Here is a 22,806-nt window from a genome sequence, read left to right as displayed (position 1 = left end):
TGTAAGGACCTGCAGTGGCTGAGGGCAGGATTCACATCCCTGCTGTACGTTCCTGATGGAAGGTGCCAAGCAGCCGTCCCTGGAGTTTTCATTAAAGTCCTGGAACAGGCTGTCCTTCCTCATCTGCTGTATGCCAGTGCTCTGTGCCACTGCCAGGAGCAATGGCGGCCTCCTGGATGGCAGCGCTTGTCCCACCGGAGCAGGCCAGGCCTTCCCACCGGGGCCTCTCAGCTGGGCCAGGAGCCCTGCTGCAGTGCTGCCTAGTGCTGCCTGCAGAGCTGTAGGCCCGGCCCTGCTGAGCCCTGCTCTGGGGCTCCTGCTGCCTCATGGGCCCCGCTCCGGCCCGCTGGCAGGCCGTGTTGGTGCTCTCGTGGCAGAGTAGGGCTGGAGCTCTGCAACATGAGCACAGTGGGGCAGGAGCAATGCCCAGGACTCTGCTGGCATCCCTGTCCCGCACATTGCATACCTGCACCCTTAGCAGGAGCGTGGCCCCACTGCCGTGTTCCCAGGAGACCCCGGTGCCCATTGAGCTATGCTGCCACGCACTGACCCTGCAACGGGGCCGGGCGCTGCCCCATGTCCCAGCCCTGTGTACAGGCAGGGTTTCACTTTTGAAAGCGGCCGTGCACCCATCGCACACTTCCTCCTTCCCTAGCACCGAGCTGCACGCAGGGACACAGGCAAGGGCAGCTCAGCCCTGCGCCTTCCGCTGTGATGTTGGGGTATCTGTGCTGTCCCCTCAGCAGTCAGACACCCCTAGGACTGCTGCAATCTGCATCTGTCCCTGTGTCTGCTCCTGGCACAGCGATACCAAAGCAGGGGAGCAGGACCCCTTCCCGCATGCTGCAGGCTGTAGTTGAAGAGCATCACTTTATGCAACATATCGCTTCTGTGCAGGTGGCACAGCAGCTGCATGCGGTCGGTGCTCACATTGGATCCACATGCGGGGGAACACATCCCTCCAGCTCATGCTGCAGGGCAAGCACAGGGACTGTGTCTGCCCAGATGCAGGCAGTGCTGTGTCCCACTGGCTGATGTGAGGGGCTGGGCATAGCCTTCCTGTGCATGTCCATGGCAGCATGGGGACCTTATTTACCCCACTGCTCCCTGGGGTACCTCAAAGGCAGCTCTAGGACCCCACCAGAATGAGCTTGTGCAGAGGGAGGACCTGTTTAGGATCACTCCTGTTCCTGTGGGGACCCACTCTGCATGGACACAGCCCCAGCCCCAGCCCCAATGCAGGCACACACAGCATCTGGGCAGGCTGGCTCGCCACAGGGACGTGCAGGCAGTGAGCCCCCATGATGGGTCTGCGTGACGCCAGGAGTGGAGACAAGCCTCATATTTGGGCATGAAGCAGGTTATTGGAGGCTGGGCCCCGGCAGGCGGCAGATAAACCTGCTGATAACAGCTCCCACCGTACATCGCCGTCCCCATTGGCTCCTGCCAGCAGGGGCTGCCTATATCTCCCCCTACCCACCCCGGGCTGCATACTGGGCCTGTGGGACACGATGGTGCCTGCCAGGGTGCTGGGGCTGCTCCTCTGCGTGCAGCTCTGCATGGGTGAGTTGTGGGGCAGGGGGGTGGCTGTGGGACCTGGGGGAAGTGGAGGAGCAGGGTTGCAGCCACGGGACAGGCAGCCTCAGGCTCAGCCACCTCCCCTGGTGCCCACAGGCAGCGAGGTGCTGCGGCTGGTGGATGGCGGTGGGCGCTGTGCCGGTCGGGTGGAGGTGAAGCACGAGGGAGAATGGGGCTCCGTCTGCACCTACGACATCGACTGGGACGCGCAACGGGCCAGCGTGGTGTGCCGGCAGCTGGGCTGTGGCAAGGTGGCCCATACATCCTCGTATTTCCCATTTGGGCAGGGCCAGGGACGCATCTGGCTGCATCTCTATTGCCGAGGCAATGAGGCCACCGTGCAGGACTGCTCCCACTTTGGCTGGGGCAAGCACTTCTGTGGCCACGAGTGGGACGTGGGAGTGATCTGCACAGGTGAGCTGGGGTGGCAGGGATGAAGACACCATGCCAGGACCCCTGGTCAGGGCTGAGTTTGGTCCCTGATGCAGAGGCACTGGAGCTGCGACTGGTGGACGGCAGGGGACCCTGCGAGGGGAGAGTGGAGGTGAAGCTGCGGGGACGCTGGGGCACGGTGTATGATGATGCCTGGAACATGAATGATGCCGAGGTGGTGTGCCAGCAGCTGGGCTGTGGCTCGGCTGCTGACACGGAGTTTACCTCGCAAGATTTGCAAGTCAGGCATCCCATAATGTTGGCCTATATCAACTGCAATGGGAATGAGAAGACCATCTGGGACTGCAGCATTAAGGGCTGGGGCCCCTACAATGCCACTCGTGATTTTAACGCCACTGTGGTCTGCCAAGGTGAGAGCTGGGGGCATGCAGCACCGTAGGGAGCCCATCACCTGTTTCCCCCATCTCAGCAGCCCACCTCTCCCAGCAGGGTTCTCCCGGCTGGCCGGAGGGGACAGCGCCTGCTCGGGGCGGCTGGAGGTGCGGCATAACCAGGCCTGGGTCAGCATCTGCCACAGCCATGTGGACCTCATGGCCGCCCAGGTCGTCTGCAGGGAGCTGGGCTGCGGTACAGTGCTGGCACTACCCGGGGCTGGGCATTTTGGAGCAGCAGCGGGGCCATTCTGGGATGGTGCCTTTGAGTGCAATGGCACCGAGCCGCTCCTGTCTGCTTGCACACGGCGGCCTTCCCACATCCAGAACTGCACTCAACCTGCTGCCATCATCTGCTCTCGTAAGCACTGGTGCTGTGGGGCTGCAGCAGCCCTGTGCAGTCTGGGGTGCCCGGGGGTCCCTGGCTCCTCCAACCCCAGCACCGTCTCTCTGCTGCAGCCTACACTGGGTTCCGGCTGGCAGATGGAGACTCGGGCTGTGATGGCCGGGTAGAAATGGAGGCAGGAGGGGTGTGGAGGCCACTGTGTGCCACTGCCTGGGACCTGCCCGATGCCCACGTCCTCTGCCGCCACCTGGGCTGTGGCTCCGCCATCTCCCTGCCCCCACCAGGCCAATTTGGGACAGGGACAGGGACACTGCTCCATGATGCCCTCAGCTGCAGCGGGAGCGAGCGGCACCCAGGCGAGTGCCCCGTGGAGGTGCTGGGGCAGCCCCCCTGCCCCCATGGGCACACCGCAGCTGTCAACTGCTCAGGTGGGTATGGGGGCCATGAGTACCCCCAGCAGGTGGGGAGCACTGCCCGTCACCATGACACAGTCAGGCTGTTGCAGGTGTCACTGAGCCCCTGCGGCTCCACGATGGGGAGAGCCAGTGCGACGGACAGCTGGAGGTGGCCATGCGCCCCGGTATCTGGGCCCGTGTGTCTGTGGGGCTGTGGGACAATGGCACTGCCACCGTGGCGTGCCGGCAGCTGGGCTGCGGTGTGCCTGAGAAAATCTATGCTGTGCCAGACAGCGGCTCGGGCCCCATGGAGTTGCAGGAGCTGCAGTGTGTTGGCACCGAGGAGCTCCTGGCACAGTGTAACGCCTCAGGGATGGCCAACAAGCCCAGCCACAGCCATGAGGAGTTGACCATTGCTTGCTCAGGTGAGTGCACCGGGAAGGGCCATGGGCATCACACTGTCATCCCCAGACCCAGCCTGACCCTCCCATGCAGGCAGTCGGCAGCTGAGGCTGGCAGGAGGCCCTGGGCGCTGCGCCGGCAGGGCAGAGGTGTACAGCAAGGGCACCTGGGGCACCATCTGCCAGGACACCTGGACCCTGCAGGATGCCACCGTCGTCTGCCGCCAGCTGGGCTGTGGATTGGCCCTGGAGGCACCCGGCTCTGAGCGTTTTGGGCCAGGCACTGGGATGCTGTGGTCGGGTGCCAGGGGCTGCTCTGGGACAGAGGATGCTCTCTGGCACTGCCCGGCCCCTCCGCAGCGTGGCTGCCAGCGTGGTGGCGGTGCGGGTGCCGTGTGCTCAGGTGAGTGTCACCATCCCTCTGGATGGGAGCAGTCCCACCATCCACAGGCTGCGGTGATCCCCTGACCTCGTTGCAGGGCTGCTGGACCTGCGGCTGACAGGAGAAAGCAGCAGATGCAGAGGGCATCTGGAAGTGCTGCATGAGGGGACATGGGGTTGTGTTTGCGCCAATGGCACCAGCCTCGCCACAGCCGCTGCCGTCTGCCGCCAGTTGGGATGCGGCACTGGGGGGAGTTTGGTGGCTGTCCCAGCACAGGACTCAGATCCCGCCTGGCTGAGCTGGGTGAGTTGTGAGGAGGGGGCCCGCTCGCTCTGGCGCTGCCCCTCGGCGCCCTGGCAGCTGCAGGAATGCGACCCCACCGGGATCACCCACATCACATGTGAAGAGGACACCAGCGACAGGAGTGAGGCCACCAGCCCAGCCCCAGGTAGAAGCCACAGGACAGAGTCACCTCACCAGATGGCTCTGTCCATGCTCACCGTCCTCTAACGGCTGCCATGGGATCCCCACGGGGCCTCACGCTTCCCATCACTGTCCCACAGCTCTCACACACAGCACTGTCCCGCTGACAGCAGCACCAAGGAGCGCGTCAGCACTCACAGTCTTGTGCGTGATCCTGGGGATGCTGCTGTGCCTGGCCCTGGCCGCCCTGGCTGTGCAGGCACACCGCGCACAGGCCCAGTGCCAAGGTGGGCACTGCTCTGGGTATCCCCCACTGTGGGGCATCACCTTGGAGACATCAGGGACACCAGTGCCATGCACGCTGCCTTGCAGGCCCCAGCAAGGATGCTGCCTCCGAGGTTGTGTATGAGGAGCTTGACTACAGCCTGATGCCCGAGTACCAGGAGGTGCCCAGCAGCACAGGTGGGAGCGGGATGGTCCCTGTGGCCTGGGACTGTCCCCATTCCCTATCATGTCCCCAGCGCCCTTCCTCCCCTCCAGGCTCCCTGTCCAAAGTCTCAGGAACAAAGAGGCCTGATCACAACAGGGATGGCACTGAGGAGAATGACCTCCAGGTGTCTCCAGGTAGGGACACAGGCACAGAAGCGCACTGTGAGGACAGAAAGGCACCGGGCACCCATCTGAGGGGACGCTGCCAGACAACGCTGATGGGGAGGCGAGGGCACGCAGCCCCTCCTGCCTGTGTCCTCACCACCAGCTCCTCTATGCCTTTCGCAGACCCCCCTGCGCAGCCCCAGCACAGCCCCTCACATGGCTACGACGATGCTATGGCTTTGCCAGAGGTGTCCCCCTTCCCCCATACTGGGGATGCCCCGGCACAGCCCCCCAGTGACATGGGTTATGACGACGGTGGTGTCAGAGCCCTGGGGACATCACTGTGAGCAGGGCCTGGGGACATGGCTGGAACAGGGACCTCTGTGCCGAAGAAGAGGGTCTCTGGCCATGGCAGCATCACCTCTCCCTGCCTGGCACTGCAGAACAGTAGCAAACTGCTCCATTCTCCTTCCTGCACCTGCAACACAACAGCTTGTCAGCTTTTTCAAAATTATTTTCTGTAACACTTTCCTTATGAGTATCTCTTCTTTATTAAAACCCCAAACTAAGAGTCAACTCTTCCAGCCTTGGCTCCTCTACCTGAGTCTATCAGACTTCCCTCAGGGGTGTTGGGCAAAGCTGGATTTCAGAGACATCCCCTACAGCTCTGGGCATCGGGGAAACAACGGGAAGAGTGGGAAAGCTCATGGAGATGAGGTGGGATGGCTCTCAGGACTGCTGCACTGCAGTGGAAGGATAACAAGGACCGCGTGTCCCACAGGCACACAGGTGCAGGCACGCTGCCACACGCTGTGGTTTCACCCGGCAGGCAGCTGAGCAGCACCCGGCCGTTTGCTCACTCCGCCCCTGTCCCCAGTGTGCAATGCGGGAGAGAGCTGTAAACAAACTCGTGGGGTGATATACAAACGGAAAAAGATAGAAAGGGAAAACAGTCACAGACGTTCAGATGATAATTGTACGTGTACGTATCCCCACACAAATTCACAGCCTTTGCACAGACGTTCTGATAAGCAAACCTGAGTAAGCTGACTCTCACCCTGCGCTTGCTGGTAGGATCTCCTCTTCTGAGGACACCACTTTTGTGCGTGGGAAGAGGACACATGGTAAAGAGCTCCCTCTGATACAAGAGACATTGTATCAGGGGCCTGAGTCACCTCCTGCACCTGTCTGTTCCTGTACTCTGTAAGGACCTGCAGTGGCTGAGGGCAGGATTCACATCCCTGCTGTACGTTCCTGATGGAAGGTGCCAAGCAGCCGTCCCTGGAGTTTTCATTAAGTCCTGGAACGGGTTGTCCTTACTTATCTGCTCTATGCCACCACTGTGTGCCACTGCCAGGAGCAATGGCGGCCTCCTGGCTGGCAGCGTTCGTCCCTCCCGAGCAGGCCAGGCCTTCCCACCGGGGCCTCTCAGCTGGGTCCGGAGCCCTGCTGCAGAGCTGCCTGGTGCTGCCGGCAGAGCTGTAGGCCTGGCCCTGCTGAGCCCTGCTCTGGGGCTCCTGCTGCCTCCTGGGCCCTGCTCCAGACCGCTGGTAGCCTGTGTTAGTGCTCTAGTGGTAGGGCAGGGCCAGAGCTCTGCAGCATGAGCACGACGGGATGGGAGCATTGCCCTGGGCCCCACTGGCATTCCTGTCCTGCACATTGCATCCCTGACCCCTCAGCAGGAGTCCGGCCCCACAGCCATGTTCCCAGGAGCCCCTGGTGCCCATTGAGCCGTGCTGCCATAAACTGACCCTACAGTGGGGACAGGTGCTGCTCCATATCCCAGCCCTGCATACAGGCAGGGTTTCATTTTTGAAAGCAGCCGCACACCCGTCGCACACTTCCTCCTTCCCCAGCACCAGGCTGCACGCGGGGACACGGGCAGGTACAGCTCAGCCCTGCGCCTTCCCCTGTGAAGCTGGCTTTCTGTGCTGTCCTTGCAGCAGCCGGATGCCCCTAGGAGTGCTGCAATCTGCAGCTGTCCCTGTGTCTGCTCCTGGAGCAGCAATACTGAAGGAGAGGAGTAGGACCCCTCACCCAAGTGCTGCAGGCACGAGTTGTATAGCATCACTTTATGCCATGTATAGCTTCTGTGCAGGTGGCACATCAGCTGCATGTGGTCGGTGCTCACACTGGATCCCCATTAAAATCCCCTCCTGCTCATGCTGCAGGGCAAGCGCGGGGACTGTGTGTGCCCTGTTGCAGGCAGAGCCGTGTCCCACTGGCTGATGTGAGGGGCTGGGCATGGCTCTCTTGTGCATGTCCACACCAGCATGGGGACCTTATTCACCCCACTGCTGCCTGGGGAACCTCAATGGCAGCTCTAGGACCCCACCATAATGATCTGGTCACTAAGGTGCAGAGGAAGGTCCTCTTTGGGATCACTCCTGCTGCTGTGGGAACCCACATGAAATGGGCACAACCCCATCCCCAGCTCAGGGACACAGAGCACACAGGCAGGCTGGCTCCCCTCGGGACACACAGGCAGTGAGTCCCCATGGTGGGGCTGTGTGACGCCAGAAGCAGAGCCAGCCTCATATTTGGGCATGAAGCAGATTATTGGAGGCTGGGCCCAGGCAGGCAGCAGATAAACCTGCTGATAACGGCTCCCACCGTACATCGCCGTCCCCATTGGCTCCTGCCACCAGGGGCTGCCTATATCTCCCCCTCCCCATCCCGGGCTCTGGGCTGGGCCTGTGGGGCATGATGATGCCTGCCAGGGTGCTGGGGCTGCTCCTCTGCGTGCAGCTCTGCATGGGTGAGTTGTGGGGAAAGGGGTGGCTGTGGGAGAGGGGAAGAAGAGGGGTAGGGTTGCAGCCATGGGACGGGCACCCTCAGGCTCAGCCACCTCCCCTGGTGCCCACAGGCAGCGAGGTGCTGCGGCTGGTGGATGGCGGTGGGCGCTGTGCCGGTCGGGTGGAGGTGAAGCACAAGGGAGAATGGGGCTCCGTCTGCAGCTACGACATCCAGTGGGATGAGCGTGAGGCTGGCGTGGTGTGCCGGCAGCTGGGCTGTGGCACGGTGGCCCATACATCCCCATACGCCCCATTCGGGCAGGGCAAGGGACGCATCTGGCTGCATCCTACCTTCTGTGATGGCACTGAGACCACCCTGCAGGACTGCTCCAACTTTGGCTGGGGCAAGCACTTCTGTGGTCACGAGTGGGACGTGGGAGTGATCTGCACAGGTGAGCTGGGGTGGCTGGGATGGGGACACCGTGCCAGGACCCCTGGTCAGGGCTAAGGCCGGTCCCTGATGCAGAGGCACTGGAGCTGCGGCTGGTGGACGGCAGGGGACCCTGCGAGGGGAGAGTGGAGGTGAAGCTGCGGGGACGCTGGGGCACGGTATATGACAATGCCTGGAACATGAATGATGCCGAGGTGGTGTGCCAGCAGCTGGGCTGTGGCTCAGCTGCTGACACCAAGTTTACCTGGAGAGTTTCACAAGTCAGCCATCCCATAATGATGTCCTTTGTCAACTGCAATGGGAATGAGAAGGCCATCTGGGACTGCAGCATTAAGGGTTGGGGTCCCTACAATGTCCCTCGTGATTTTAAAGCCTCTGTGGCCTGCCAAGGTGAGAGCTGGGGCCATGCGGCACCACAGGGAGCCTGTCACCTGTGTCCCACAGCCCAGCAGCCCACCTCTCCCAGCAGGGTTCTCCCGGCTGGCCGGAGGGGACAGTGCCTGCTCGGGGCGGTTGGAGGTGAGGCAGGGCCGTGCCTGGGTCAGCGTCTGCCACGGCCACGTGGACCTCATGGCCGCGCAGGTCGTCTGCAGGGAGCTGGGCTGCGGTACAGCACTGGCCCTACCCAGGGCTGGGCATTTTGGAGCAGCAGCGGGGCCATTCTGGGATGGGGCCTTCGAGTGCAATGGAACTGAGCTCCTGCTGTCTGCATGCACACGGCAGTCTCCCCAAATCAAGAACTGCATCCAACCTGCTGCCATCATCTGCTCTCGTAAGCACTCGTGCTGTGGGGCTGCATCAGCCCCATGCAGTATGGGGTGCCCAGGGTCCCTTCCTCCTCCAACCCCAGCACCTTCTCTGTGCTGTAGCCTACACTGGGATCCAGCTGGCAGACGGAAGCTCAGACTGCACTGGGCGAGTGGAAGTGGAAGCACGAGGGGTGTGGAGCCCTCTGTGTGCCACTGCCTGGGACCTGCCCGATGCCCACGTCCTCTGCCGCCACCTGGGCTGTGGCTCCGCTGTCTCCCTGCCCCCACCAGGCCAATTTGGGACAGGGACAGGGACACTGCTCCACGATGCCTTCAGCTGTAGTGGGAGCGAGCGGCACCCAGGCGAGTGCCCCATGGAGGTGCTGGGGCAGCCCGCCTGCCCCCCCGGGCACACCGCTGCCATCAACTGCTCAGGTGGGTGTGGGGACTGTGGGGATCCCCAGCAGGTTGGTAGCACTGCCCATTCTCACGGCACAACATGGCTGTTGCAGGTGTCACTGAGCCCCTGCGACTCCATGGTGGGGAGAGCTGGTGCGACGGACGGCTGGAGTTGGCCACGCACCCAGGTGTCTGGGCCCATGTGTCTGTGGGGCTGTGGGACAATGGCACTGCCACTGTGGCATGCCGGCAGCTGGGCTGCGGTGTGCCTGAGAAAATCTATGCTGTGCCAGCCACCATCTCGGGCCCCATGGAGCTGCAGGAGCTGCGCTGTGTTGGCACCGAGGAGCTCCTGGCACACTGTAACACTTCCAGGATGGCCACAGAGCCCAGCCGCAGCCCCGAGGAGTTGGCCATTGCCTGCTCAGGTGAGTGCATGGGAAGGGCGGTGGGCATCACGCTACCATCCCCAGAACCAGCCCAACCCTCCCATGCAGGCAGCCGGAAGCTGAGGCTGGCAGGAGGCCCCGGGCGCTGCGCCGGCAGGGTGGAGGTGTACAGTGAGGGCACCTGGGGCACCATCTGCCAGGACACATGGACCCTACAGGATGCCACCGTCGTCTGCCGCCAGCTGGGCTGCGGATGGGCCCTGGAGGCACCCGGCTCTGAGCGCTTTGGGCCTGGCAGTGGGACACTGTGGCTGGGTGCCGGGGGCTGCTCCGGGATGGAGGATGCTCTCTGGCACTGCCTGGCCCCTCTGCAGCGTGGCTGCAAGCATGGCGGCAGTGCAGGCGCCGTGTGCTCAGGTGAGTGTCACCATCCCTCTGGATGGGAGCAGTCCCACCACTCTCAGGGTTCAGTGATCCCCTGACCTCGTTGCAGGGCTGCTGGACCTGCAGCTGACAGGGGGAAGCAGCAGATGCAGAGGGTACCTGGAAGTGCTGCATGAGGGGGCATGGGGTCATGTTTGCGCAAATGGCACCAGCCTCGCCACGGCTGCTGCCGTCTGCCACCAGCTGGGATGCGGCACAGGGGGGAGTCTGGAGGCTGTCCCTGCACAGGGCTCAGATCCTGCCTGGCTGAGCTGGGTGAGTTGTGAGGAGGGGGCCCGCTCGCTCTGGCGCTGCCCCTCGGCGCCCTGGCAGCTGCAGGAATGTGACCCCACCGGGATCACCTACATTGCATGTGAAGAGGACACCAGGGACAGGAGTGAGGCCACCAGCCCAGCCCCAGGTAGAAGCCGCAAGGACAAAGTCACCTCAACAAATGGCTCTGTCCATGCTCACTGTCCTCTAACCGCTGCCATGGGATCCCCACGGGGCCTCACACTTCCCATCACTGCCCCACAGCTCTCACCCACAGCGCTGTCCTGTTGGCAGAGGCACCAAGGAGCATGTCAGCACTCATGGTGCTCTGCGTGATCCTGGGGACACTGCTGTCCCTGGCCCTGGCTGCCCTGGCTGTGCAGGCACACCGTGCACGAGCCCAGTGCCAAGGTGGGCACCACTCTGGGGGTTCTCCACCACAGGGCAGCGCCTTTGAGACATCGGGGACACCAGTGCCATGCACGCTGCCTTGCAGGCCCCAGCAAGGATGCTGCCTCCGAGGTTGTGTATGAGGAGCTTGACTACAGCCTGATGCCCGAGTACCAGGAGGTGCCCAGCAGTACAGGTGGGAGCAGGATGGTCCCCAGAGCCTGGGACAGCCCCCATCCCCTATCACATCCACAACACCCTTCCTCCCCTCCAGGCTCCCTGTCCAAAGGCTCAGGAACAAAGCTGTCAGATCACCCCAGTGATGGCGCAGAGGAGAGTGACGTCCAGGTGTCCCCAGGTAGGGGCACAGGCACAGAGGCGCACTGTGATTACAGAAAGGCACTGGGCACATATCCATGTGGAAGTAGCCAAACAGCGCAGATGGGGAGGCAAGGGCACGCAGCCCCTCCTGGCTGTGTCTTCACCACCGGCCCCTCCTTGTCTCCCGCAGACCCCCCTGCCCAGCCCCAGCACAGCCCCTCGCATGGCTACGATGATGCTATGGCCGTGCCAGAGGTGTTCCCCTCTAGCCACACTGGGGATGCCGTGGCACAGCCCCCTGATGACATGGGCTATGACGACGTTGGTGTCAGCGCGATGGGAACATCGCTGTGAGCAGGCCCTGGGGACATGGCTGGAACAGGAACCACTGTTCCCAGGAATGGCTGGCCCTGGCCTTGACAGCATCACCTCTCCCTGCCTGGCACTGCAGAACAGTAGCAAACTGTTCCATTCTCCTTGCTGCACCTGCAACACAACAGCTTGTCAGCTTTTTCAAAATTATTTTCTGTAACTCTTTCCTTATGAGTATCTCTTCTTTATTAAAACCCCTAATCTGTGTGCAAACTCACTTCCAGCCCTGGCTCCTCTACCTGAGTCTATCAGCCTTCCCCCATGGCATGGGGGAAACAACAGAAACAGTGGGAAAGCTCATGGAGACGAGCTTGACTCTCCCATGACTGCTGCACAGCAGTGGAAGGATAACAAGGACCGCGTGTCCCACAGGCACACAGGTGCAGGCACACTGCCACACGCTGTGGTTTCACCCGGCAGGCAGCTGAGCAGCACCCGGCCGTTCGCTCACTCCGCCCCTGCCCCCAGTGTGCAATGCGGGAGAGAGCTGTAGAGAAACTCGTGGGGCGAGTTACAAGTGGAAAAGGACAGAAAAGGAAAACAGTCACAGACATTCAGATGATAACTGTACATGGATGTATCTCCACACAAATTCACAGCCTTTGCACAGATGTTTTGATAAGGAAACTGGCATAAGCTGACTCTCACCCTGCGCTTGCTGGTAGGATCTCCTCTTCTGAGGACACCTCTGTTGTGGGTGGGATGAGGACACATGGTAAAGAGCTCCCTCTGAAACAAGAGACATCGTAGCACGGGCCTGAGTCACCTCCTGCACCTGTCTGTTCCTGTACTCTGTAAGGACCTGCAGTGGCTGAGGGCAGGATTCACATCCCTGCTGTATGTTACTGATGGAAGGTGCCAAGCAGCCATCCCTGGAGTTTTCATTAAGTCTTTGAACAGGTTGCCCTTCCTCATCTGCTCTATGCCACTGCTGTGTGCCACTGCCAGGAGGAATAGCGACCTCCTGGCTGGCAGCGCAGGTCCCTCCCGAGCAAGCCAGGCCTTCCTGCCGGGGCCTCTCAGCTGGGCCCGGAGCCCTGCTGCAGAGCTGTCTGGCGCAGCCCGCAGAGCTGTAGCCCTGGCCCTGCTGAGCCCTGCTCTGGGGATCCTGCTGCCTCATGGGCCCTGCTCCAGAAGGCTGGTAGCCCATGTTGGTGCTCTCGTGGCAGGGCAGTGCCAGAGCTCTGCAACACGAGCACAACGGGATGGGAGCATTGCCCTGGGCCCTTCTGGCATCCCTGTCCTGCACACTGCATCCCTGCACCCTCAGCAGGAGCCCAGCCCCACAGCCATGTTCTCAGGACCTTCTGGTGCCCATTGAGCCATGCCACAACGCACTGACCCTGCAGTGCGGCCGGGCAGTGCCCCACATCCCAGCCCTGCATACAGGCAGGGTTTCGCTTTTGAAAGCAGCCGTGCACCCATCACACACTTCCGCCTTTCCCAGCACCGCGCTGCACGTGGGGACATGGGCAGGGACAGCTCGGCCCTGCGCCTTCCCCTGTGAAGCTGGGGTTTCTGTGCTGTCCCCTCAGCAGCCGGACCTCACCACGTGCTGCAGGCTCCAGTCTAAGAGCATCCCTTTGTGCAACGTATTGCTTCTGTCCAGGTGGCACAGCAGCTGTGTGAGGCAGGTGCTCTCCCTGGGTCCCTGCACAGGAGAAAATATCCCCTCCAGGTTATGCTGCAGGGCGAGCACAGGGATTGTGTGTGCCCAGATGCAGCCAGTGCTGTGTCCCACCAGCTGATGCGAGAGGCTGGGCATGGCCCTCTTGTGCATGTCCTGGCTAGCATGGGGACCTTATTCACCCCACTGCTGCCTGAGGAAACTCAAAGGCAGCTGTAGGACCCCATCAAAACAAGCTGGGCACTAGGGTACAGAGGGAGGCCCCTGTTTGGGGTCACTCCTGTCTCTGTGGAGACCCTCTCTGCATAGGCATAGCCCCCGCCCCAGCCCCAGTGAAGGGATACACAGTGTACGTGCAGGCTGGCTCACCTCGGGGACACACAGGCAATGAGCCCCCATTGCGGGGCTGCGTGATGACAGAAGCAGAGACAAGCCTCATATTTGGGCATGAAGCAGGTTATTGGAGGCTGGGCCCCGACGGGCAGCAGATAAACCTGCAGATAACGGCTCCCACCGTACATCGCCGTCCCCATTGGATCCTGCCACCAGGGGCTGCCTATATCTCCCCCTCCCCGTCCCAGGCCGTGTACTCAGGAGCCCCTGGTGCCCATTGAGCCACGTGGCCACGCACTGACCCTGCAGTGGGGCCAGGCGCAGCCCCGCGTCCCAGCCCTGCATACAGGCAGGGTTTCACTTTTGAAAGCAGCGGCACACCAGTTGCACACTTCCTCCTTTCCCAGCACCGCGCTGCACGCAGGGACAGGGGCAGGGACACATCGGCCCAGCGCCTTCCCCTGTGAAGCTGGGTTTCTGTACTGTCCCCTCAGCAGCTAGACATCCCTAGGAACTCTGCAATCTGCAGCTGTCCCTGTGTCTTCTCCTGGCACAGCGATACCAAAGCAGGGGAGCGGGACCCCTTCCAGCATGCTACAGGCTGGAATCAAATAGCAACACTTTATGCAATGTATCACCTAGGTGCAGGTGGTATGGCAGCTGCATGCAGTTGCTGTTCACACTGGATCCCCATGCAGAAGAAAACATCCCGTCCTGCTCATGCTGCAGGACAAGCACAGGGACTGTGTCTGCCCAGATGCAGGCAGTGCATTGGCTCATGCACTGGCTCATGTGAGGGGCCTGGCATGGCACTCTTGTGCATGTCCACACCAGCATGGGGACCTTATTCACCCCACTGCAGCCTGGGGGACCTCAAAGGCAGCTCTAGGACCCCACCACAATGAGCTGGGCACTAAGGTGCAGAGGGAAGCCCTGTTTAGGATCACTCCTGTTCCTGTGGGGACCCACTCTGCATGGACACTGCCCCAGTCCCAGCTCAGGGACACACAGCACCTGGGCAGGCTGGCTCACCACAGGGACATGCAGGCAGAAAGCCCCCTTGTTGGGGCTATGTGACGCCAGAAGTGGAGACAAGTCTCATATTTGGGCAGAAAGCAGGTTATTGGAGGCTGGGCCCCAACAGGCAGCAGATAACCCTGCTGATAACTGCTCCCACCAAACATCACATGTGTAGCAATCAGAATGACTAACGCAATGGAAATAGCATTAAAAAAAAGGTGGAAGGAAAATAGAGTGCTCACCTGGATCAGAAAATTCTGGGCTCACAGGGAAAGTCACTCACCAAGGAGAGACCTCCAAGAAGAGATCCTTCCTCAGGGGCAGTCGGCCCTTAAATGAGGCCTAAGAGGGGTAGAGCCAGGCTCCACCCCTTCTGGTCACACAGGTGAATTGCCTTCAGCTGTGCTCCCAGGGCTGACTTCGTTTTTCCTCCAGGTGCTCAATCAGTGGTTCAGGCCATGACTCAGCAGAACTCTGGCGTTGCCACAGGCCCCAGCCAAAGTGACATGACAACCCCGTCCCGAGTGACATGAACATCCAATTCAGCTGGGAGGGTAGGATCAAATATAGCCAGCACCTGGGCTTGTTTAACTGCCAGTTTTGCCTGTTGGAAAGCCTCGTGTTCCGTTCTCCCCCAGTCCCATAGTTGCCCCTTCTTTGTGAGTCTATATAACGGTCCCAGCAGCTGCGCGAAATGAGGTACAAAGGAACACCAATATCCCAATATACCCAAGAACTCCTCCAGCTGCTTTGGTATTGTAGTCTATAAAGTCCTCTAGGTTCCAAGTATTTTCTGGTATTCGTTCAATTATTCGTACCCCTGTCCTTTTGGAGGTACTTTGAAATTTTTGATCTTCCCTTTGTTGCTTCCATAACTGAAGCAAAACAAGATTAGGTTGGCGATCGATTTTAGCAAAAGCCACCCCGGCCTGTACGAGGTCATTAAACATCTGTTTACGGGATAACCGTAAGGGGCCTGATCAGGGTGTCTGTGGGGCAGTTTTTCTAGTTTTTATTACTGGATATACCTCAGCCCCTTCCACTGTCCTAATATTACACCTTGCCCTTAAGCGCTCTGTCTCCCCCAGATCAGCCACCAACTGGGTGGCCCGCTGAACAATGGCCTCTGAGGCCACTAGGGGGTTCAATATAGATAACAGTGTGCCATGATGGTGAGAGGGTGCCTGCTGTAAAATTAGGTCCCTCATTCCGGGCAAGAATTTTACTAAATCAGGACTTTCAAAGGCTTCCTCGTAAACGGCCTCTTTCATTCCTAGCTCACAAATATACGTTTGGAGGTCCTCCATGGAGGACCATAAACCTGCATGCACCGGGATATCGGCCTTATTAGGCCAGGTGATACGGCATGCCGCCATCAACCAATCCATTAGGGTATGATTCTCTTCATTGTGTTGCACAGTGGCATACGGTCTTTGTCTGAGGGCAGGGTGTGAGGTAATGGATGCGAGCTTGGAAACTTCTGGTCCATTGACCATAACACTCTCTGCCCCCATGTCCCATAATCAGAGTAACCAAGTGTCAACGGTTTACGGGCGTTAGGCCCAATTCCATGACAAAGGGGACGGGGGACCCAAGGGCCCACGTCCCGGGAAAAGGGGAAAGGGGAAAAGGGTAGGGAGATGGCCCCGAGAGCAAAGAACAGCGGCAACAATCTGAGGAGAAACAAACTAATTTACTAAATAAAATATCGGAATGCAAAACAACACACTATAATACAATATAATTACAATTTAAGCTGATAAATCCAATACAGAGAGAGAGAATGTCCCAAAATCAAGGTAGGCCTTACTCTACTATCGACGATAAGACGGCTGGAGAGCGAGGTGCTGCCAAGACGAGAGACGGCGGAAAAAAGGGACAAGGTCTCGTGATCTGCAAGTTTTTATACTGCGAGCTTCTATCTTTTCCCTCCGGCTGGAAAATGGTAACAAAGGAGCAAAGTACCGTGGGGACTGTAGTAGTCCTTCTCTTCTGAGAACTAGGTATGTCCACTACATGATGTTATGATGTGGAATACCAATAACCGAAAATCATAAAACCATGACACCAAGCCAGTACACTTCCCCATGGTTTCTACCAAAATTGTCACACCAAATCCATCAATTCAGACACCGTATAGGGGCGAGCTGTTACATGGGGATGGGTTTGGGCAGGGGGCACCCCTGCTGGTCTATCCTGTATCTTTTTTGTTTTTATGCATCACTACAGGTCAGATCACAAAGGATGGGGCTTCGAGATCCGATCCTGAGATTTTCCCCATTGGACTACTCAGGTCACCTGGTTCAGGGCCCTGAGTATTTTCCAAAACAATATTCCAAACTCCCTTTAAGGGGAAAGTTGGACTTCATTTTCTCCCCATCAGTAGGCCAAGCTCTTGCTCGATTTTCTCAATGCAATCACGCAGTAGAAGGTTCCCGTTTTCTAAAGTATCATTTGAAAGTTCTGCACGATTTAGAGCCATTAATAGGGGTCATGCCACAGTGGACACAGCCAGTCAGCGATCGTTCATAACCAGGATATTTTTATCTTATCCATAAAAATAATTTGCCATGCCAGATGGTGATATGGAAATATTTCCACTATCCCCCAAGGGAGCCAGTTTTCAATTATGGCTGCCAATTCATAAAAGGGTGAACCCAGAAATCCTGGGATGTGCACTGGCAAGGTTTTATCTAGAGGGACGATGTTCTCCCCCTAAGCCCACTTCAAGATATTCAAAAGCAAAGCCATTTCAATATTGAGGCCTGCCTGTCTTGCCAAATGTAGCGATCAGAAGAACAAATGTGATGGAAATAGCGCCACAAAAAAAGGTGGAAGGAAAATAGAGTGCACACCTGGATCGGAAGATTCTGGGCTCACAGGGAAAGGCACTCACCAAAGAGAGACCTTCAAGAAAAAATCCCTCCACAGGGCAGTCAGCCCTTAAATGAGGCCTAAGAGCCAGGCTCCACCCCTTCTGGTCGCACAGTGAATTGACTTCAGCTGTGCTCCCAGGGCTGACTGGGTCTTTCCTCCAGATGCTCAATCAGTGGTTCAGGCCATGACTCAGCAGTTCCCATACAGCATGGGACCCCATGCAGAGGTGTCTACCCCTCCCCACACATGGGATGCCCAGGGCCGTGGGGCAAAGCTGGATTTCAGAGACATCCCCATCAGCTCTGCGCATGGGGGAAACAAAAGAAAGAGTGGGAAAGCTCATGGAGATGAGGTGGGATGACTCCCATGACTGCTCCCAAGACTGTGCAGGTGGCATGGCAGATGCATGTGGTCGGTGTTGACACCGGGTCCCCATGTGGGGGAACGCACGTCCTCCTGCCTGGGCTGCAGAGCGGTTATGGGGCCAGTGTGTGCCCATATGCAGGCAGTGCCATGTCCCACCCGCTGATGCAAGGGCCCAGGCATGGCCCTCTTGCGCATGTCCTGGCCAGCATGGGGACCTTATTTACCCCACTGCTGCCTGGGGAACCTCAATGGCAGCTCTAGGACCCCACAATAATGGGGAGGGAACTAGGGTACATATGGAGGCCCTGTATGGGGTCACACTTGTCCCTGAGGGGACCCACTCCGCATGGACACAGCCCCAGCCCCAGCCCCAGTGCAGGGACACACAGCATCTGGGCAGGCTGGCTCCCCTCGAGGACATGCAGGCAGTGAGCCCCCTTGTTGGGGCTCTGTGACGACAGAAGCGGAGACAAGCCTCATATTTGGGCATGAAGCAGGTTATTGGAGGATGGGCCCTGGCAGGCAGCAGATAAACCTGCTGATAACGGCTCCCACTGTACATCGCCGTCCCCATTGGCTCCTGCCAACAGGGGCTGCCTATATCTCCCCCTCCCTGTCCCAGGCTCTGGGCTGAGCCTGTGTGGCATGATGGTGCCTGCCAGGGTGCTGGGGCTGCTCCTCTGCGTGCAGTTCTGCATGGGTGAGTTGTGGGGCAGGGGGTGGCCAGAGGACAGGGGGGAAGCAGAGGGGCAGGGTTGCAGCCATAGGATGGTCACCCCCAATGCACAGCCACCTCTCCTGGTGCCCACAGGCAGCGAGGTGCTGCGGCTGGTGGATGGCGGTGGGCGCTGTGCCGGTCGGGTGGAGGTGAAGCACAAGGGCGAATGGGGCTCCGTCTGCAGCTATGACTTCGACTGGGATGCACGAGGGGCCAGCGTGGTGTGCCGGCAGCTGGGCTGTGGCACAGTGGCCCATGCGTCCCCATATGCCCCATTCGGGCAGGGCAAGGGACGCATCTGGCTGCACCCCGTGTTCTGCCGCGGCACTGAGGCCACCCTGCAGGACTGCCCCAACTTTGGCTGGGGCAATCACTTCTGTGGCCATGAGTGGGACGTGGGAGTGATCTGCACAGGTGAGCTGGGGTGGCTGGAATGGAAACACTGTGTCAGGACCCCTGGCCGGGGCTGAGTTTGGTCCCTGATGCAGAGGCACTGGAGCTGCGGCTGGTGGATGGCAGGGGACCCTGTGAGGGGAGAGTGGAGGTGAAACTGCGGGGACGCTGGGGCACAGTTGCTGATGATAACTGGAACATGAATGATGCTGAGGTGGTGTGCCAGCAGCTGGGTTGCGGATCAGCCACTGACACCAAGTTTACCTGGCGAGATTCTCAGTTCAGCAGTCCCCTGATGTTGGCTTATGTCAACTGCAATGGGAATGAGAAGGCCATCTGGGACTGCAGCATTAAGGGTTGGGGTCCCTACAGTGTCCCTCGTGATTATAACACCTCTGTGGAATGCCAAGGTGAGAGCCAGGGGCATGCGGCACCACAGGGAGCCCAACGCTCATGTCCCCCATCTCAGCAGCCCACCTCTCCCGGCAGGGTTCTCCCGGCTGGCCGGAGGGGACAGCGCCTGCTCGGGGCAGCTGGAGGTGCGGCAGGGCCGCGCCTGGGTCAGCGTCTGCCACGGCCACGTGGACCTCATGGCCGCCCAGGTCATCTGCAGGGAGCTGGGCTGCAGTACAGCACTGCCCCTTCCCGGGACCGGGCATTTTGGAGCAGCAGCGGGGCCATTCTGGGACGGTGCCTTCGAGTGCAATGGCACTGAGCCGCTCCTGTCTGCTTGCACACGGCGGCCTTCCCACATCAAGAACTGCACTCAACCTGCTGCCATCATCTGCACCCGTAAGCACTGGTGCTGTAGGGCTGCATCAGCCCTGTGCAGTGTGGGGTCCCCAGGGGTCCCTCGCTCCTCCAACTCCAGCACCCTCTCTCTGCTGCAGCCTACACTCGGTTCCAGCTGGCAGACGGAGGCTCAGAATGTACTGGGCGAGTGGAAGTGGAAGCACGAGGGGTGTGGAGGCCGCTGTGTGCCACTGCCTGGGACCTGCATGACGCCCACGTCCTCTGCCGCCACCTGGGCTGTGGTTCCGCTGTCTCCCTGCCCCCACCAGGCCAATTTGGGACAGGGACAGGGACACTGCTCCACGATGCCTTCAGCTGTAGGGGGAGTGAGCGGCACCCAGGCGAGTGCCCTGTGGAGGTGCTGGGGCAGCCCCCCTGCCCCCACGGGCACACCGCTGCCATCAACTGCTCAGGTGGGTGTGGGGACTGTGGGGAGCCCCAGCAGGTCAGGAGCAGTGCCCATCCCCACAGCACAACATGGCTGTTGCAGGTGTCACTGAGCCCCTGCGGTTCCACGGTGGGGAGAGCCAGTGCGACGGACGGCTGGAGGTGGCCATGCGCCCTGGTGTCTGGGCCCGTGTGTCTGTGGGGATGTGGGACAATGGCACTGCCACCGTGGCCTGCCAGGAGCTAGGCTGCGGTGTGCCTGAGAAAATCTATGCTGCACTGGCCACTGGCTCAGGCCCCATGGAGCTGCAGGAGCTGCGCTGTGATGGCACCGAGGAGCTCCTGGCACACTGTAATGCCTCGGGGATGACCACCAAGACCAGTCACAGCCATGAGGAGTTGGCCATTGCGTGCTCAGGTTTGTGCACCGGGAAAGGCCATGGGCATCACACTGCCAACCCCAGACGCAGCCCGACCCTACCATGCAGGAAGCCGGCGGCTGAGGCTGGCAGGAGGCCCCGGGCGCTGCGCCGGCAGGGTGGAGGTGTACAGCAGGGGCACATGGGGCACCATCTGCCAGGACACATGGACCCTGCAGGATGCCACCGTCGTCTGCCGCCAGCTGGGCTGCGGATGGGCCCTGGAGGCTCCTGGCTCTGAGCGCTTTGGGCCTGGCACTGGGACACTGTGGCTGGGTGCTGGGGGCTGCTCTGGGATGGAGGATGCTCTTTGGCACTGCCCGGCCCCCCTGGAGCGTGGCTGCAAGCATGGCAGCAGTGCAGGTGCTGTGTGCTCAGGTGAGTGCCACCATCCCTCTGGATGGGAGCAGCCCCTCCACACTCAGGGTGCAGTGATCCTTTGACCTCGTTGCAGGGCTGCTGGACCTGCGGCTGACAGGGGAAAGCAGCAGATGCAGTGGGTACCTCGAGGTGCTGCATGAGGGGACATGGGGTCGTGTTTGCGCCAATGGCACCAGCCCCGCCACGGCCACTGCTGTCTGCCACCAGCTGGGATGCGGCACAGGGGGGAGGCTGGAGGCTGTCCCTGCACAGGGCTCAGATCCTGCCTGGCTGAGCTGGGTGAGTTGTGAGGAGGGGGCCCGCTTGCTCTGGCACTGCCCCTCGGCACCCTGGCAGCTGCAGGAATGTGATCCCACTGGCATCACCCACATCGCATGTGAAGAGGACACCAGTGACAGAAGTGAGGCCACCAGCCCAGCCCCAGGTAGCAGCTGCCAGGACAGAGTCACCTCACCAGATGGCTCTGTCCATGCTCACTGTCCTCTAACTGCTGCCATGGGATCCCCACGGGGCCTCACGCTTCCCATCACTGCCCCACAGCTCTCACCCACAGCACTGCCCCACTGATGGCAGCACCAAGGAGCACGTCAGCACTCATGGTGCTGTGCGTGATCCTGGGGATGCTGCTGTGCCTGGCCCTGGTCGCCCTGGCTGTGCAGGCACAGCGTGCACGAGCCCAGTGCCAAGGTGGGCACTGCTCTGAGGGTCCCCCACCACGGGGCAGCACCTTGGAGACATCGGGGACACCGGTGCCATGCGTGCTGCCTTGCAGGCCCCAGTAAGGATGCTGCCTCTGAGGTTGTGTATGAGGAGCTTGACTACAGCCTGATGCCCGAGTACCAGGAGGTGCCCAGCAGCACAGGTAAGAGCGGGATGGTCCCCGTGGCCTGGGGCTGTCCCCATCCCCTATCATGTCCACAACGCCCTTCCTCCCCTCCAGGCTCCCTGTCCCAAGGCTCAGCAACAAAGATGGCAGATCACCCCAGGGATGGCACTGAGGAGAATGACCTCCAGGTGTCCCCAGGTAGGGACACAGGCACAGACGTGCACGGTGAGGACAGAAAAGCACCAGGCATCCATCTGAGGGGGACGCAGCCAAACAGCGCAGATGGGGAGGCAAGGGCACGCAGCCCCTCCTGGCTGTGTCTTCACCACCGGCCCCTCCTTGTCTCCAACAGACTCCCCTGCCCAGCCCCAGCACAGCCCCTCGCATGGCTATGATGATGCTATGACTGTGCCAGAGGTGCCCCCCTCTCTCCATACGAGGGATGCCTTGGTACAGACCCCTGAGGACATGGGCTACGATGACGCTGGTGTCAGAGCACTGGCGACATCTCTGTGAGCAGGGCCTAGGGACGTGGCTGGAACAGGAGCCTCTCTCTGCAAAATCGGGTGGCTGTGGCCTTGGCAGTATCACCACTCCCTGCCTGGCACTGCAGAATAGTAGCAAACTGCTCCATTCTCCTTCCTGCACCTGCAACGCAACAGCTTGTCAGCTTTTTCAAAATTATTTTCTGTAACTCTTTCCTTATGAGTATCTCTTCTTTATTAAAACCCAAAATCTGTGTGGAAACTCACTTCCGGCCTTGGCTCCTCTTCCTGAGTCTATCAGCCTTCCCTAGGGGCTGTGGGGCATACCTGGATTTCAGAGACACCCCCCTTGGCGCTTGGCACTGGGGAAACAACAGGAAGAGTGGGAAAGCTCATGGAGATGAGGTGGGATGGCTCCCAGGACTGCTGCACTGCAGGGGAAGGATAACAAGGACCGCGTGTCCCACAAGCACACAGGTGCAGGCACGCTGCCACACGCTGTGGTTTCACCCGGCAGGCAGCTGAGCAGCACCCGGCCGTTTGCTCACTCCGCCCCTGCCCCCAGTGTGCAATGCAGGAGAGAGCTGTAAACAAACTCGTGGGGCGACATACAAACGGAAAAGGACAGAAAAGGAAAACAGTTACAGACATTCAGATGATAACTGTACATGGATGTATCTCCTCACAAATTCACAGCCTTTTCACAGACGTTTTGATAAGGAAACTGGCGTAAGCTG

At 60.1% G+C, this 22,806-nt stretch overlaps 3 protein-coding genes and 1 long non-coding RNA gene across 10 annotated transcripts; 3 read left to right on the top strand and 1 right to left on the bottom strand.

Annotated features, from left to right (window-relative positions):
* Positions 1-1,447: 1,447 nt before the first annotated feature.
* LOC110391334 (scavenger receptor cysteine-rich type 1 protein M130-like) lies at positions 1,448-5,502 on the top strand. The gene is made up of 12 exons (XM_021383165.1): positions 1,448-1,563; positions 1,675-1,992; positions 2,067-2,381; positions 2,461-2,763; positions 2,862-3,176; positions 3,254-3,568; positions 3,639-3,947; positions 4,024-4,374; positions 4,490-4,636; positions 4,722-4,811; positions 4,890-4,973; positions 5,127-5,502. The coding sequence occupies exons 1-12, from the start codon at positions 1,512-1,514 to the stop codon at positions 5,288-5,290; spliced, it is 2,763 nt and encodes a 920-aa protein (XP_021238840.1). The 5' UTR covers positions 1,448-1,511; the 3' UTR covers positions 5,291-5,502.
* Positions 5,503-7,586: 2,084 nt separating this feature from the next.
* LOC110391332 (deleted in malignant brain tumors 1 protein-like) lies at positions 7,587-11,445 on the top strand. 5 transcript variants are annotated; one of them, XM_021383159.1, is made up of 12 exons: positions 7,587-7,701; positions 7,810-7,865; positions 8,001-8,130; positions 8,205-8,519; positions 8,599-8,901; positions 8,999-9,313; positions 9,391-10,083; positions 10,160-10,510; positions 10,627-10,773; positions 10,859-10,948; positions 11,027-11,110; positions 11,264-11,445. In XM_021383159.1, exons 1-12 carry the CDS (start codon positions 7,647-7,649, stop codon positions 11,425-11,427), a joined length of 2,703 nt encoding a protein of 900 aa, XP_021238834.1. In that variant the 5' UTR covers positions 7,587-7,646; the 3' UTR covers positions 11,428-11,445. The 5 variants fall into 5 exon arrangements, with proteins under 5 accessions (XP_021238834.1, XP_021238833.1, XP_021238832.1 ...); XM_021383158.1 differs by having other exon boundaries at positions 7,810-8,130; positions 9,391-9,705; positions 9,775-10,083; XM_021383157.1 differs by having other exon boundaries at positions 7,810-8,130.
* LOC110391339 lies at positions 11,344-14,745 on the bottom strand. Its single transcript, XR_002434045.1, has 4 exons — positions 14,668-14,745; positions 12,995-13,096; positions 12,094-12,174; positions 11,344-11,559 (listed from the first exon to the last, which is right to left on the bottom strand). It is a non-coding gene; the product is annotated as an uncharacterized LOC110391339 (long non-coding RNA).
* Positions 14,746-16,533: 1,788 nt separating this feature from the next.
* Positions 16,534-22,511, top strand: LOC110391333 (antigen WC1.1-like). Of its 3 annotated transcripts, none has more exons than XM_021383163.1 (12): positions 16,534-18,368; positions 18,480-18,800; positions 18,875-19,189; positions 19,269-19,571; positions 19,670-19,984; positions 20,062-20,376; positions 20,447-20,755; positions 20,832-21,182; positions 21,299-21,445; positions 21,531-21,620; positions 21,699-21,809; positions 21,937-22,511. In XM_021383163.1, the coding sequence occupies exons 1-12, from the start codon at positions 18,314-18,316 to the stop codon at positions 22,098-22,100; spliced, it is 2,796 nt and encodes a 931-aa protein (XP_021238838.1). In that variant the 5' UTR covers positions 16,534-18,313; the 3' UTR covers positions 22,101-22,511. The 3 variants fall into 3 exon arrangements, with proteins under 3 accessions (XP_021238838.1, XP_021238837.1, XP_021238839.1); XM_021383164.1 differs by having other exon boundaries at positions 16,535-18,368; positions 21,699-21,782; XM_021383162.1 differs by having other exon boundaries at positions 21,699-22,063.
* The last annotated feature ends 295 nt before the right edge of the window (positions 22,512-22,806 follow it).

The sequence above is a fragment of the Numida meleagris genome, unplaced genomic scaffold (genome assembly GCF_002078875.1).
Source record: "Numida meleagris isolate 19003 breed g44 Domestic line unplaced genomic scaffold, NumMel1.0 unplaced_Scaffold351, whole genome shotgun sequence".
Lineage (NCBI taxonomy): Eukaryota > Metazoa > Chordata > Aves > Galliformes > Numididae > Numida > Numida meleagris.
This window is presented reverse-complemented; position numbering and strand designations above follow the sequence as displayed.